The following is a 12,928-nucleotide window of genomic DNA, read 5'->3' as shown; positions in this document are numbered from 1 at the left end:
CTCTTCTTCTGTCTCTCCTCTTCTTCTCTCCTCTTCTTCTCTCTCTCCTCTTCTTCATCTCACTCTCTCCTCTTCCTCCTTTCTCCTCACTCTCTCCTCTTCTTCTCACGCTCTCTTCCTTTCACTCTCTCCTCTTCTCAGTCTCTTCTCCTTGCTCTCTCCTCTTCTTCTCACTCTCTCTTCTTCCTCCTCTCTCTTCTTCTCACTTTCTCTTCTTCCTCCTCTTCTTCTTCTCACTCTCTCCTCTTCTTCTCAGTCTTGTCTCTTCTCCTTGCTCTCTCTTCTTCTCACTCCTCTTCCTCCTCTCTCCTCTTCTTCTTCTAACTCCTTCTTCTTCTCCCTTTCTCCTCTTCTTCTTCTTCTCACTTTCTCCTCTTCCTCTTCTTCTTCTCACTTTCTCCTCTTCCTCTTCTTCCTCTCACTCTCTCCTCTTCTTCTCTTTACTCTTCTTCTCTCCTTCTCACTCTCCTTTTCTTCTCACTCCTCTTCCTCCTCTCTTCTCTGCTTCCTCTTCTCACTCTCTCCTCTTCTCACTTTCTCCTCTTCCTCCTCTCTCCTCTTCTTCTTCTCACTCTCTCCTCTTCTTCTTCTCAGTCTCTTCATCTCTCTCTCTCCTTTTCTTCTCACTCCTCTTCCTCCTCTCTCTTCTTCTCATTCTCTCCTCTTCCTCCTCTCTCTTCTTCTTCTCACTCTCTCCTCTCCTCTTTTTCTCACACTCTCCTCCTCTTCTCACTCTCTCCTTCACACACTCTCTTCATCTCTCGCTCCTTCTCACTCTCTCCTCTTCCTCTTCTCTCTTCTTCTCACTTTCTCCTCTTCCTCATCTCTCCTCTTCTTCCTTCTCTGTCCTCCTCTTGTTCTCATTTTCTCCACTTCCTCCTCTCTCCTCTTCTTCACTCACTCTCTCCTCTTCTTCTCACTCTCTCCTTTTCCTCCTCTCTCTTCTTCTTCTCAGTCTCTCATCTTCTTCTCACACTCTCTTCATCATATCTCTCTCACCTTTTTTTTTCACTCTCCTCTTCCTCCTCTCTCCTCCTCTTTTCTCACTTTCTCCTCTTCCTCCTCTGTCCTTCTCACTTGCTTCTCTTCCTCCTCTCTCCTTCTCACTCTCTCCTCTTCTTCCTCTCACTTACTCCTCTTCCTCCTCTCTTCTTCTTATCACTCTCTCTTCTTCTACTCACACTCTCTTCTTTCTCTTGCTCTCTCCTTCTCAGTCTCTTCTCCTCACTCTTCTTCTCACACTCTCATCTTGATCACTCTCTCCTTTTCTTCTCACTCTCTCCTTTTCTTCTCTCTCCTCTTCTCTCCCTCTTCTTCTTCCTCTCACTCTATCCTTTTCTTCTCACACTCTTCTCTTCTTCATGTCACTCTCTCCTTTTCTTCTCACTTTCTCCTCTTCCTCCTCTCTCCTCGCTTTCTCCTCTTTCTCCTCTCTCTTCTTCTTCCTCTTACTCTCTCCTTCTCACTCTCTCCTCTTCTTCATCTCATTCCCTCTTTTTCTTCTCCCTTTCTCCTCTTCCTCCTCTCTCCTCTTTTTCTTCTCTCTCCTCTTCTTCTTGCTCACTCCTTTTCACTCTCTCCTCTTCCTCCTCTCTCTTTCCTTTCTCTCACTTACTCCTCTTCCTCCTCTCTTCTTCCTCTCAGTCTCTCTTCTTCTCACACTCTCTTCTTCATCTCTCTAATTTTCTTCTCACTCTCTCCTTTTCTTCATCTCACTCCTTTTCTTCATCTCACTCCTTTTCTTCTCACTCTCTCCTCTTCTTCCTCTTATTTACTCCTCTTCGTCCTCTCTCTTCTTCTCACTCTCTCCTCTCCTCACACTCTCTTCTTCATATCTCTCTCCTTTTCTCACTCTCTCCTCTTTGTCCTCTGTCCTTCTCTTCTTCCACTTTCTCCTCTTCTTCTTCTCTCTCTCTCTTCTTCTTCTCACTCTCTCCCCCTCTTTCTCTTTTTTTCTTCCTTTCTAAACTTAGAATAAAAACACAGCAGTAGAAGTTACCATGCTCCTAGGAATTAAAAAAAAAAAACAAACAACCTTTAAAAATAAAAGTTTCTACTCCCTGGGAATATAAAAATAAAAATTTTTACTCCCAGGGAGGATCAAATTTTCTACTGCTGCCCTTGACAATATTTTTTTTCTTCTTTTATATATATATATATAGGGGGTGTAGGGGAGGGGTCTATCTGGAGGCTGCACTCCCACCCTGAATCCTCCCTCTACCCTAACCCCTCCCCTGACCCACCCTCCACCCCTTCCCCCACTGCCTGATGCTGCCCGTCACCCCTCCCCTGACCCCAACCTTTGACTTTGACCCTTGATCTTTTGACCTTTTGTTTATAGAAAGGGCTTTTTTATTGTTTTTATTTAGTTACAGGTAGGGCTTTAATGGAAAAAGTATGAATTTACATTTTATTTTTATATAGTTTGATATATGGAAATACATATTCAATGTATACAGATATATATATAAAAATATAAAATAGAAATAAAAATAGTATTAGGAAGAGATAGGCTATAAATAACACCATACATCAATCTACATTTAAAATGTAAATTTGACTATAAATGCGAAAAATAGAAATAAATTTAAACTGTGTTTAAATAAAGGGTTTTTTTAAAGGATTTTTACTTGGATAGAGGCAGGGTTTTATTTTAAGCAATATAAACCTTTTAGAAATCTAACTATAGAAATATCTAAGCAATCTATTAAGATATGTATAAAAATATAAAATAAAATATAATAGGAATAAATATAAGAAATTATGAAAATACAATTATACATCAATATAAATTATTAATCCGAATGTGAATATAAATATGAAAAATACAAAAATAAAGCCTATTGAAATGCAGTTTAAGAGGAAAGGTTTGTTCTTTCGGTTCCTGTGGGGTCAGAGGCAGGTTTTTGTTCCGTTCTTTCCCGCGCGGATGCTTTGGGGCATTCGCTGCTGACGGCGCAGTGCTGCCGCCTTGTGGACACAGGGCGGTACTGCAGCCTCACCGCCGCCCTCTTGGGAGTGGCTTGGCGCGAACTCGCTTGAAAAGTGCTGCCGCCTTGTGGACACAGAGCGGTACTGCAGCCCCACCGCCGTCCTCTTGGGAGTGCCTTGGCGCGGACTCGCTTGAAAAGTGCTGCCGCCTTGTGGACAAAGGGCGGTACTGCAGCGCCACCGCCCACGGCCGCCCTCTTGGGAGCGGCTTGGCGCGAACTCGCTTGAAAAGTGCTGCCGCCTTGTGGACACAGGGCGGTACTGCAACCCGGCCGCCCTCTTGGGAGTGGCTTGGCGTGGACTCGCTTGAAAAGTGCTGCCGCCTTGTGGACACAGGGCGGTACTGCAACCCCGCCACCCACGGCCGCCCTCTTGGGAGTGGCTTGGCGCGAACTCGCTTGAAAAGTGCTGCCGCCTTGTGGACACAGGGCGGTACTGCAGCCCAGCCGCCCTCTTGGGTGTGGCTTGGCACGGACTCGATTGAAAAGTGCTGCCGACTTGTGGGCACAGGGCGGTACTGCAGCTCCGCCGCCTGCAGCTGCCCTCTTGGGAGTGGCTTGGCGCGGACTCGCTTGAAAAGTGCTGCCGCCTTGTGGACAAAGGCCGGTACTGCGGCCCCGCCGCTCGCAGCCGCCCTCTTGGGAGTGGCTTGGCGCGGACTCGCTTGAAAAGTGCTGCCGCCTTGTGGAAAAAGGGCGGTACTGCGGCCCCGCCTCTCACAGCCGCCCTCTTGGGAGTGGCTTGGCGTGGACTCGCTTGAAAAGTGCTGCCGCCTTGTGGACAAAGGCCGGTACTGCAGCCCGACCGCCCTCTTGGGAGTGCCTTGGCGCGGACTCGCTTGAAAAGTGCTGCCGCCTTGTGGACACAAGGCAGTAGTGCAGCCGCTCTGCCCGCAGCCGCACTCTTGGGAGTGCCTTGGCGCGGACTTGCTTGAAAATTGCTGCTGCCTTGTGGACACAGGGCGGTACTGCGGCCCCGCCGCCCGCAGCTGCCCTCTTAGGAGTGGCTTGGCGTGGACTCGCTTGAAAAGTGCTGCCGCCTTGTGGACAAAGGCCGGTACTGCAGCCCGGCCGCCCTCTTGGGAGTGGCTTGGCGCGGACTCGCTTGAAAAGTGCTGCCGCCTTGTGGACACAAGGCAGTAGTGCAGCCGCTCTGCCCGCAGCCGCACTCTTGGGTGTGGCTTGGCGCGGACTCCCTTGAAAAGTGCTGCCGCCTTGTGGGCACAGGGCGGTACTGCAACCCCGCCGCCCACGGCCGCCCTCTTGGGAGTGGCTTGGCGCAGACTCGCTTGGAAAGTGCTGCCGCCCTGTGGACACAGGGCGGTACTGCAGCCCGGCCGCCCTCTTGGGAGTGGCTTGGCGCGGACTCGCTTGAAAAGTGCTGCCGCCTTGTGGGCACAGGGCGGTACTGCAGCCCCCCAGCCAGCGCCCGGCAAAATCACCGAGACGAGGCGAGGGGCGGCAGCGAGCGGCGAGCGGGGCGATGTCTGTGAGTGAGGGGAGGGCTGGAGGCGGCTCCGCGGCGGCGCCGGATTAGGATGGCAGCGGCGAGGGAGGCTTTCTGTCCCGTTCCGGCCGCCGTCCGTACCGGAACGCTTTGTGCCTTTCTGTCCCTCGCCGGCCGCCGTCCCCCACGTGTCGGGAGCCCGGCGCCGCCGTGATGGCGGCGGGCGGTGGGACCGGGCTCGGGCGGCTCTGGAGGCGCTGCTGGAGGTGGGATTCGGGGCCCGGCGCGCTGAGGGCGGCGGCACCGGGGGGACAGCGGGGGAGGGCGGGCGGGAGCAGCCGGAGGGGACCCGGCACCGGGAATGGGATTGGGGGGGGGCGGGACACACGGACAGGCCCCGGAGCCCCCGGGACCCCCAAAACGCCACCGAGACCCCCAAAAAACCCCCCGGGACCCCTCAGAACCCTCTGGGACCCCCCAAAAATAACCGGGAGCCCCCCGGTCCCGCAGGGCGAAGGCGCTGGCGCTGACCGGGAACCGGGGAGTGGAGCCGGCCATGGACTGGTGAGGGGGGACCCCAAGAACACTCCCGGCACCCCCAAAAATACCCGGCGGGATCCCCCAAAAACAGCCCCGGGACCGCCAAAAACAGCCTCGGGAACCCAAAAATTCCCTTCAGGACCCCAACCCCCCCCCAGGACCCCCAAAATTCCTCCCAAAAACCCCTTGAAACCTCCAAACTTCTCCCCAGGACTCCAAAGCCCTCCCTGGGACGCCCAAAATTCTCTTTGGGACCCCAAAACTCCCCCTGGGACCTCCAAATTTCCCTTTAGGACCCCTGAAATTCCTCCTGGGACCCCCAAAACCCCCTGAGACCCCAAAAGTCCTCCTGGGATGCCCCAAAGACCTTCCAGAACCCCCCAGAACCCCCTCCAATTTTGGGTCCCCCCCCGATTCGGGGTTCCCCCCGGTTTTTGGGTCCCCAGGCTGGTGGCTCATGAGGACGACCCCGACTCGGACCCCGAACTCCCCCCGGGTTTGGGGGCGCCGCCCGCGGGCCTGGGGGGGCCCCGGCAGCCGCCGGCCCCCGAGGACGAGACCCAGAAGTGAATTTTGGGGGTCGGGGGGGAATTTGGGGGTTGGGGAGGAAAATTTGGGGTATGAGGAGCTCAGGGATATTTTGGGGTTCAGAGTGGTTAATTTGGGGTTTCAGGGTGTTTATGGGCAGGGTTTTCGGGTATTCTCGGGAGGGCTTTGGGGTATTCTTTGGTGGGTTTTAGGATATTTTTGGGTGGATTTTTTGGGGTATTTTTGGGAGGGTTTTGGGCTGGTTTTGGGGCATTTTATGGTGAGTTTTTTGGATATTTTTAGGAGGGTTTGGGTAGTTTTGGGTGGGTTTTTTGGGGGCATTTAGGACGATTTTGGGGTATTTTTGGGTGGGTTTTGGGCTGAAGGCGGCTCAGCGGCGGCGCTGGAGAAGGATGGCAGCGGCGAGGGGGGCCCGGCGGGGCCCTGCCTTTGCCAGCCCCTCCTGCCGCCCTCCTTGGAATGGTTTGGGGCAGTATGGGGTTATTGAGGTAGGAGTAATTATTTTGTTGTTGTTGATTTAATGTGGGGTTTTTTTGTTTGTTTGTTTGTTGTTGTCGTTTGATGTATTTGGTTTGTAGAGCAGGAACTGTAGACAGAATCCTGCAGAAGTAATATGGAATTTGTCCTCCCAAAACCCGCCCGGCTTCCAACCACTTTCAGCACGTGGTCTTCCTTAGCAGCACATGGTTCCCCCACACTTGGGAGCCGGTGCACTCTACTTTTCTCTCCTCCTTTGCTGACAGATCCTGCTGAGGCTGAGGACAAAGCCCTACCCCTACACGGACAAGGCAGCAGACCTGGTTCGGGAAGCCAGCGTGCTCCAGGCTGCTCCAGGACTCTGATCAAACATCAGCATCCCCGTCTCTCACGTTGATGGTACGTGGTAACCCCTTAAGAACAGAATTCCACCTTTTCTAACCCTAAGCAGCAAACTGGGGATGGATAACTCTAGAAATCCTGTCATGTAAGGACCTCCAGGATTCAGCCCTCCATGTGTCCTTGGTATCAGAGGTTGGAATTGCAGAGTTGCCACTTTACCCCCAGACGTAATTTTTGATGTGGTTGTGCCACTTTAACAGTATTTGAAATCTCTCTTCGTGTTCTTGCAGCAGCATTTTCGAAGCACAGTGGAAATCTAGCCCTTCTGCCGGGAGCGGTTCACAGATTCGTGGAATCCCAGAAGGGTTTGGATGGGAAGGCACCTTTTTTTAAAGCTCGTCCCGTTCCAGCCCCTGCCATGGGCAGGGACACCTTCCACCATGCCAGGGTGCTCTAAGCCCTGTCCAGCCTGGCCTTGGACACTTCCAGGGATCCGGGGGCAGCCACAGCTTCTGTGTGCAACCTGTGCTGAGGTGCCCTGAGGAAATGTGTGAGCCGGAGGGAGCCGGGGCCGGGCGGAGGGAGCCGAGCTGTGGGAGTGGGCGAATGGAGGCGGGAGCGGGCGGGACTAGGCGAGCGTGGGCGAAAGCGGCCGAAAGGGGCCGAGGAGGCGAGCGGAGCCGAGCTTTGCCGAGTTCAGCCGAGGCGAGCCGAGCTTTGCCGAAGAGGCGAATGGAGGCGAATGCGGCCGGAAATAGCCGAGCGTGGCCGAAAGTAGCCGAAGCTGGCCGAGGAGGCGAGTCCAGCCGAACGGAGCCGAGCTCTGCCGAGCGCAGCAGCCCGGGCGGGGCTGAGCCGGGGCGGAGCCGGGGCGCCGGGAGGATCCCCTCCTGTCCCTCTCTCTCCCGCTCCATGCTCCTGCCCGTGTTCAGTTACCTCTCTTTCCCCCGTTTCCGTGTCCCCCCCAAACCCGGCTCCTTCCTGTCCTGTCCTGTCCCTGCCCCGCTGCTCCGTTCCATTCCCCCTCTCGGTGGTGTGAGATGAGATTTGAGCCCTTTCTGACACCCACGCGTGCTCTTTGTGTTGTCAAATCCCGCGTGTGAGCCAGAAGCTCTCCCTGCCTATTTTGCAGGTGGATGTGCCATTCAAAGCCCTGGAGGCAGGGCTGAGCACCGGCGAGCCGCGCGTGGCTGCTCTGCACAGGGGGCGTGGCAGGAAACACTCGCTGAGTGCCGGAGGAGCGAACGGGAGCCTTGGCCCTGCCATCCTCTGGGATCTGCGGGGACACTGCAAGCACTGGCAAAGAGCCGAGAGCCATGGGAGCAGCGCTGAGCGAGGCTGTGTCCCAGCCAAGGAGTTCCTCCTGTGTCCCTTAAGAGGATACCCCAGGGCTGGTTTTCTGCATCAAGACTTCTGATCAGACCATCTGTAGACCTCTGGCTTAATGTAAATATTTATTTATATGTTTGTCTCTGACAGCAAAGCACGTATCTCCTGACTTCCCTGCTATTCAGTATCTGCTGAACTGGCTGTGCATTTTTCCTAAGCTAAGGAAAACCCTCCCTCTGATTCTGTAATTTCCAAAGGAGCAGCATTGAGTCACTTATGTTTTTCTTGTCTCCATAACTTTAGCTTGACTCGTGCTCAAGGACAGGAATGACTCAAGAACTGTATGTGGTGAATTGTTAGTTTGGCGGGGGTTTTTGCAAATTCAGGGCTAAAATGTGATGTAAGAAAAGGCTTTTATTGCAGCAGTTAGATTTTTGCAGCATGGCAGATTTTCAAGCCTCTAAGTAAATCACTTCATTCAGATTTAAACTCTCTTGAAATATGCTTGATATGTTTTGGGGTTTTTTTCATTGTTATGCTACTTTTCGTTTTGGTTTGATTTGGCTTTCTTTTTTGCCTGGCGTGGGAAAATTTTACAGCTCTCACTTTTTTCTTCTCCAGTTGAGTATAGTGTTACCTTCTTAATTCAAAAACCATTTGCTGTATGGAAAAAGCACCTTGCCTTTGTGAAGGGCCAGGTGGGAACTGTTTTAATGGCCAGTGGCACAGCCCTGTAGCACACAATTCCCAGGAAGTGGGGAGCCCTCTGCCAGGCAGAGCCACCTGGCCAGGTTCCTGCGGGTGCTGCTGCTGTACCCGGCTGATGAGGTGAGAAGCAGCTTGGCTTTATTGCCAAAATAAAACTCACCCGTTTTCCTATGAATCCCAGCAAAGTGGTCCCAAAGGCTCTGTCACTCAGTCTCTGCTTCCATTGGTGTGGAGAGGCTGGATCCCAGTTATCACCCCAGCAGTGCCCCTGCCTCCCTTTTCCCCACTTTTCTGTTCCAGTCGTGCGAAATATTCAGGCTTTGTTTTCTTCCCCCTGCGGTTCACTGCAGATCCCAGAAAACCCACAGGAGGGAAGATCATTCCTTGTGCTTCCGCCTCCAGGTGAGAGAGGAGATGGTCACATCCTAGGAGCCTGATTTTGGAATGTTTTCTGGAATTGGCCCAGTGGCTTTTACTTCTGGGGTTCCTGGAGTCTGTCCGTGGCAGGTCCAGCCCGTGCTTCAACTGAGAGCCCTCAGTCCGCAGGGAAATGAACCTTTGGGGAAGTTCTTACAGCTCTGCTTAGTGCTTTATGAATGGTGATGATTTTCTGGAAGTAGGCTGTCCATTCTGACCCTTTTTCTTCCCTCTCCCTGCAGACTGTACCTGCTGAGAGGCTGAGGTGAGACCAGGATCTGTAAAATCCCTGACTCTCCGTGTTTTCCCGAGGCTGAAGCCGTGTTTGCTGTCAGTGACGACAGGGTGGGAGATGCTAAACACTGAAAACTTTGGGGTTTTTCCCCTGAACTCCCCAAGACTCTCTGCAGCTGTGCCCTGTCTATCTCTTGAAAGAGTTTCTGGATTTACAAAGGTTTTTACATTCTGCAATATTTATCTATAACTCGATTAAAAAGAATCCTACTGTATCAATGTGGTGTTGATTACTTTGTTTGAGTCGGTTAATTAAAGCGAATTGTTGGTAAGGGGTTTGAGCATCCCTTAGTTGGAGCTGGCAGCTCTTATTTAATTTCTCTTCATTCCTTTAATTTCTTTCAATTATTTCTTAAGCCATTACTGCAATTAGGATGCACGGTAAGGACAAGAGCATTTCTGCCCTGCTGGATTGGGAAATCCGAGCCCAATTCCTTGGAGAGATTGAGGGGATGGGGATCTGTGCCTCAAGCTGGGTTTTGACAGTGGGAATTTGGTGAGGAAGGAAGAGGAGAGATCCCACGGAAAGTGGCTGAGGCCAGTTCCGCTGGCTTTGGGTGCTCCTACCCCCGAGAAAATCATCCTGGCTGAAGGGAGCTGGAAGAAGCCAGGGGGCTGCGCCGGGGGCTGTGCAGGGACCCCAAACCCTGGTCAGGGGCGCTGGGCAGTGCCAGCTGCAGAGGAACGCTGCAGAGGGGCTGCGCTGGAGCCCCTCAGCTTCCATGCAGAGATGCTGGCACTGCGGGGCTTTCGGGACACTGCCGAGAGGCTCCGCTGCCAGAGCCGGGGAGTTCTCCCGTTCTTTTCTGTCGTGCTGGGCACCTGGCAAGTCCTTCGAGCCCCGCAGGCTGCCAGTGCCAGCGGAGCAGCTGGAATCACAGACGGTCACACAGAAACCGGGCTGGGAGAGCAAATGAGCTCTTCCATGTTGTTTTTCACAACGCGTTTTGGATTTATACCAGAATCTCTTCTCTCCCCTCAGACCCCGTACCCCTGACTTTTGAGTTTTCTCACAGAAATGTCTCGGCCTGCACCGGGAAAAAGAAAATTCCCTGGCACGGCGGGGAGCGGCGGGGTTTGGGGGTGCTGGGGCGGCACGGGGGTCCCCGCGCCCCGGCCGGTCTCGGTCAGCCCCGGGAAATCGCCGCCGCCGCCGGCTCGGCCCCGGCGCCGCCCCGGTGCTCCGGCCCGAGAGAGACCCCGACCCGCCCGCCGGGGCAGAGGCGGCACCGCCGGGAGCCGAAGCGGCAGCCCCGGGCCCATCCCGGCGGGCCGGGAGCGATGGCCCCGCCTCCATCCCGGGCGGGCCGGAGCCTCAGGGGCGGGGCCGGGCCGGAGCCTCAGGGGCGGGGCCGGCGCTGGCTCAGGTGCGCGGGACCGCGGGGCACCTGCGTGGGGTGGGGCCGAGGTTATTTAAGTGCCGGGAATCGCTGCAGCCGCCATTTGCTCACTCGGAGCGCAGTGAGGGTGGTGGGTTCTGTGCGGGCTCCGCAGCTTCGCCCTTCTCTCCTTCCCCCCCTTTACTCTTCCTTCCTCCTGCTCCCATTCCCCTTCTTTTCCTGCCTTTCCCCCGTTTTCCTCTCCTCCCCAAAGCCGACTGCTTTCGCTCCCCTTTTGTGCCCCCTTCTACTCTTCCTTCCTTCTGCTCCTATTCCCCTTCTTTGTCTTCCTCCTTTTCCTTCTCGTCCCATTTCGGCCTCCCCTCCCGTCCCACCATCTACCCTTCCTTCCTTCTCTCCATATTTCTGTTTTTTCTCCCCTAAACCCACTCTCCCTCCTCCCCCAAATGCGACCCCCCCACTCGTCCCTCACCTGTCCCTGCCCCGCTGCTCCGTTCCATTCCCTCTCTCTTCCCTCCTCTGTCCCGTCCCTCTTTCCCCCTGCCGGTCTTTCCCTTCCCCGCCCGCTTTCCTCGCAGCCCGACCTCCCTCCCCACCTTCCCGCATGCTCCGCTCTGCTCCCCTGTTCTCGTTCCCCATTCCCCTTTTCCTTCTTTCCTCGCAGCCGCGGGGCTCGGGGCGCCGCAGAATAAAGCCCAGAGGGCCGGAGCCGGCGCCCCCCGCCCTCGCTGGGGTCCCCACACGGGGCCGGAGCCGCTCTGCGGGTCCCCCCATTGCAGTCTAATACACGGCCCGACACTGCCGGGGTGCGGCTTTCCCGACATCACACTGGGGGTCGGGCTGGGGGTCGGGAGGGGGTCCTGGGGGGAGGAGGGTGGGGGGGTTAGGAAGGGCCCCCTCCGGAGGAGGGGGTCCCGGGGGGGGGGGGGGGGGGCCAGGGTGGGCCCCCTCCGGAGGAGGGGGTCCGGGGGAGGGGGGCGGGGTGGAGGGGGGGCCTTCCCCCCTCCAGCCCCGCCCCCTCTCCGGGACCCCCTTCTCCGGACCGGGACCCGGGGGGAGGAGTGGGGGGGGGGGTGGGGGGGTAGGGGGGGGGGTGGGGGGGTAGGGGGGGGGGGGGGGGGGCGGGCGGGGGGGGGGGGTTGGGGGGGGGGTGGGTGGGGGGGGGGCGCTGGAGGGGACCGCTGGTCGTGTGTTTTTTTATTTCTGTTCACGGCGCAGAGTGACGTGACCCCCTCTGCTACCCCCCCCCCCACCCCCCCCCCCCGCCCACCCCCCCCCCCCGCCCCCCCCAACCCCCCCCCCACCCTCCCACCCCCCCCCCACCCCACCCCCCCCCCACCCCCCCCACCCCACCCCCCCCCACCCCCCCCCCCGGGTCCCGGTCCGGAGAAGGGGGTCCCGGAGAGGGGGCGGGGCTGGAGGGGGGAAGGCCCCCCCTCCACCCCGCCCCCCTCCCCCGGACCCCCTCCTCCGGAGGGGGCCCACCCTGGCCCCCCCCCCCCCCCCCGGGACCCCCTCCTCCGGAGGGGGCCCTTCCTAACCCCCCCACCCTCCTCCCCCCAGGACCCCCTCCCGACCCCCAGCCCGACCCCCAGTGTGATGTCGGGAAAGCCGCACCCCGGCAGTGTCGGGCCGTGTATTAGACTGCAATGGGGGGACCCGCAGAGCGGCTCCGGCCCCGTGTGGGGACCCCAGCGAGGGCGGGGGGCGCCGGCTCCGGCCCTCTGGGCTTTATTCTGCGGCGCCCCGAGCCCCGCGGCTGCGAGGAAAGAAGGAAAAGGGGAATGGGGAACGAGAACAGGGGAGCAGAGCGGCAGTCGAGGGGAAGGGGACGAGGACAGGGGGCCGGTGGGGAGAGGTCGGGGTGTGCAGGGCAGCTGGGGAGGGGCCTGGGGGGAGAGCCGGGTGAAGGAAAAGAAAGATTGAAGGCAGCTTTGGGGAAGGAGGAGGAATGTGTGGAGGGGGAAAGGTATCACGGAAAGGCGGCAGGAGGAACCGGGAGCGCGTGGGGGGGAGCAGGGGGAGGGGGCACGGGGGAGCCCGGCTGGGGAGGGAAGGAACAGGGACACGATGGAGGGACAGGATAGTGTAGGGGTGAGTAGGGGAATAGAGAGGGAGGACAAGGAAAGGGGTGTAGGGGGGCCCGCCCGGGAGGGAAGGAGGGGAGGGCTAGGGGGGAGAGGGAGGGGGGGGGGTTTGGGGGGGGGGAGGGTGTAGGGGGTGGGGGAGGGGAGGAAAGGAGGGTAGATAGGAGAGGTACAGAGAAAAAGAAATACAAAAGAAAAGAAACGCGCAAGAAAAGCAAAAGAAACAGAGATATGGAGCCCGACCGGTCGTAACCTCCCGCTCCGAGCGCCCAGCACCAAATGGCTCCGCCGCGCTCGCCCCGCGGTTTAAATACCCGCGGCCCCGCCCCGCGCAGGCGCGCTGGGGCCCCGCGCACCTGTGCGCGCACCTGTGCTGGCCCCGCCCCCGGCCCCGCCCCCCGCCCGTAA

General features: G+C 57.2%; 1 protein-coding gene across 5 annotated transcripts; it reads left to right on the top strand.

The window, feature by feature from the left end:
- Positions 1 to 4,617: 4,617 nt before the first annotated feature.
- Positions 4,618 to 9,308, top strand: LOC146763347 (UBX domain-containing protein 1-like). 5 transcript variants are annotated; one of them, XM_085568805.1, is made up of 6 exons: positions 4,640 to 4,703; positions 4,948 to 5,001; positions 5,424 to 5,543; positions 6,270 to 6,402; positions 7,478 to 7,791; positions 9,042 to 9,308. In XM_085568805.1, exons 1-4 carry the CDS (start codon positions 4,651 to 4,653, stop codon positions 6,277 to 6,279), a joined length of 237 nt encoding a protein of 78 aa, XP_085424931.1. In that variant the 5' UTR covers positions 4,640 to 4,650; the 3' UTR covers positions 6,280 to 6,402; positions 7,478 to 7,791; positions 9,042 to 9,308. The 5 variants fall into 5 exon arrangements, 2 of the variants coding, with proteins under 2 accessions (XP_085424931.1, XP_085424930.1); XM_085568804.1 differs by having other exon boundaries at positions 6,636 to 7,791; XR_014951922.1 differs by lacking the exon at positions 5,424 to 5,543 and having other exon boundaries at positions 4,620 to 4,703; positions 6,636 to 7,791.
- The last annotated feature ends 3,620 nt before the right edge of the window (positions 9,309 to 12,928 follow it).

The sequence above is a fragment of the Lonchura striata genome, chromosome 1A, assembly GCF_050655825.1.
Source record: "Lonchura striata isolate lonStrDom1 chromosome 1A, ASM5065582v1, whole genome shotgun sequence".
Lineage (NCBI taxonomy): Eukaryota > Metazoa > Chordata > Aves > Passeriformes > Estrildidae > Lonchura > Lonchura striata.
The sequence above is the reverse complement of the archived record's forward strand: the minus strand, read 5'-3'. Positions and strand labels throughout refer to the sequence as shown.

Excerpts from the sequence above, each read along its gene's own strand:
- LOC146763347 (XM_085568805.1), top strand. The coding sequence starts at position 4,651 with ATGGCGGCGGGCGGTGGGACCGGGCTCGGGCGGCTCTGGAGGCGCTGC. Across the intron at positions 4,704-4,947 it reads CTCTGGAGGCGCTGCTGGAG|GGCGAAGGCGCTGGCGCTGA; the intron begins GTGGGATTCGGG and ends CCGGTCCCGCAG. Across the intron at positions 5,002-5,423 it reads GTGGAGCCGGCCATGGACTG|GCTGGTGGCTCATGAGGACG; the intron begins GTGAGGGGGGAC and ends TTGGGTCCCCAG.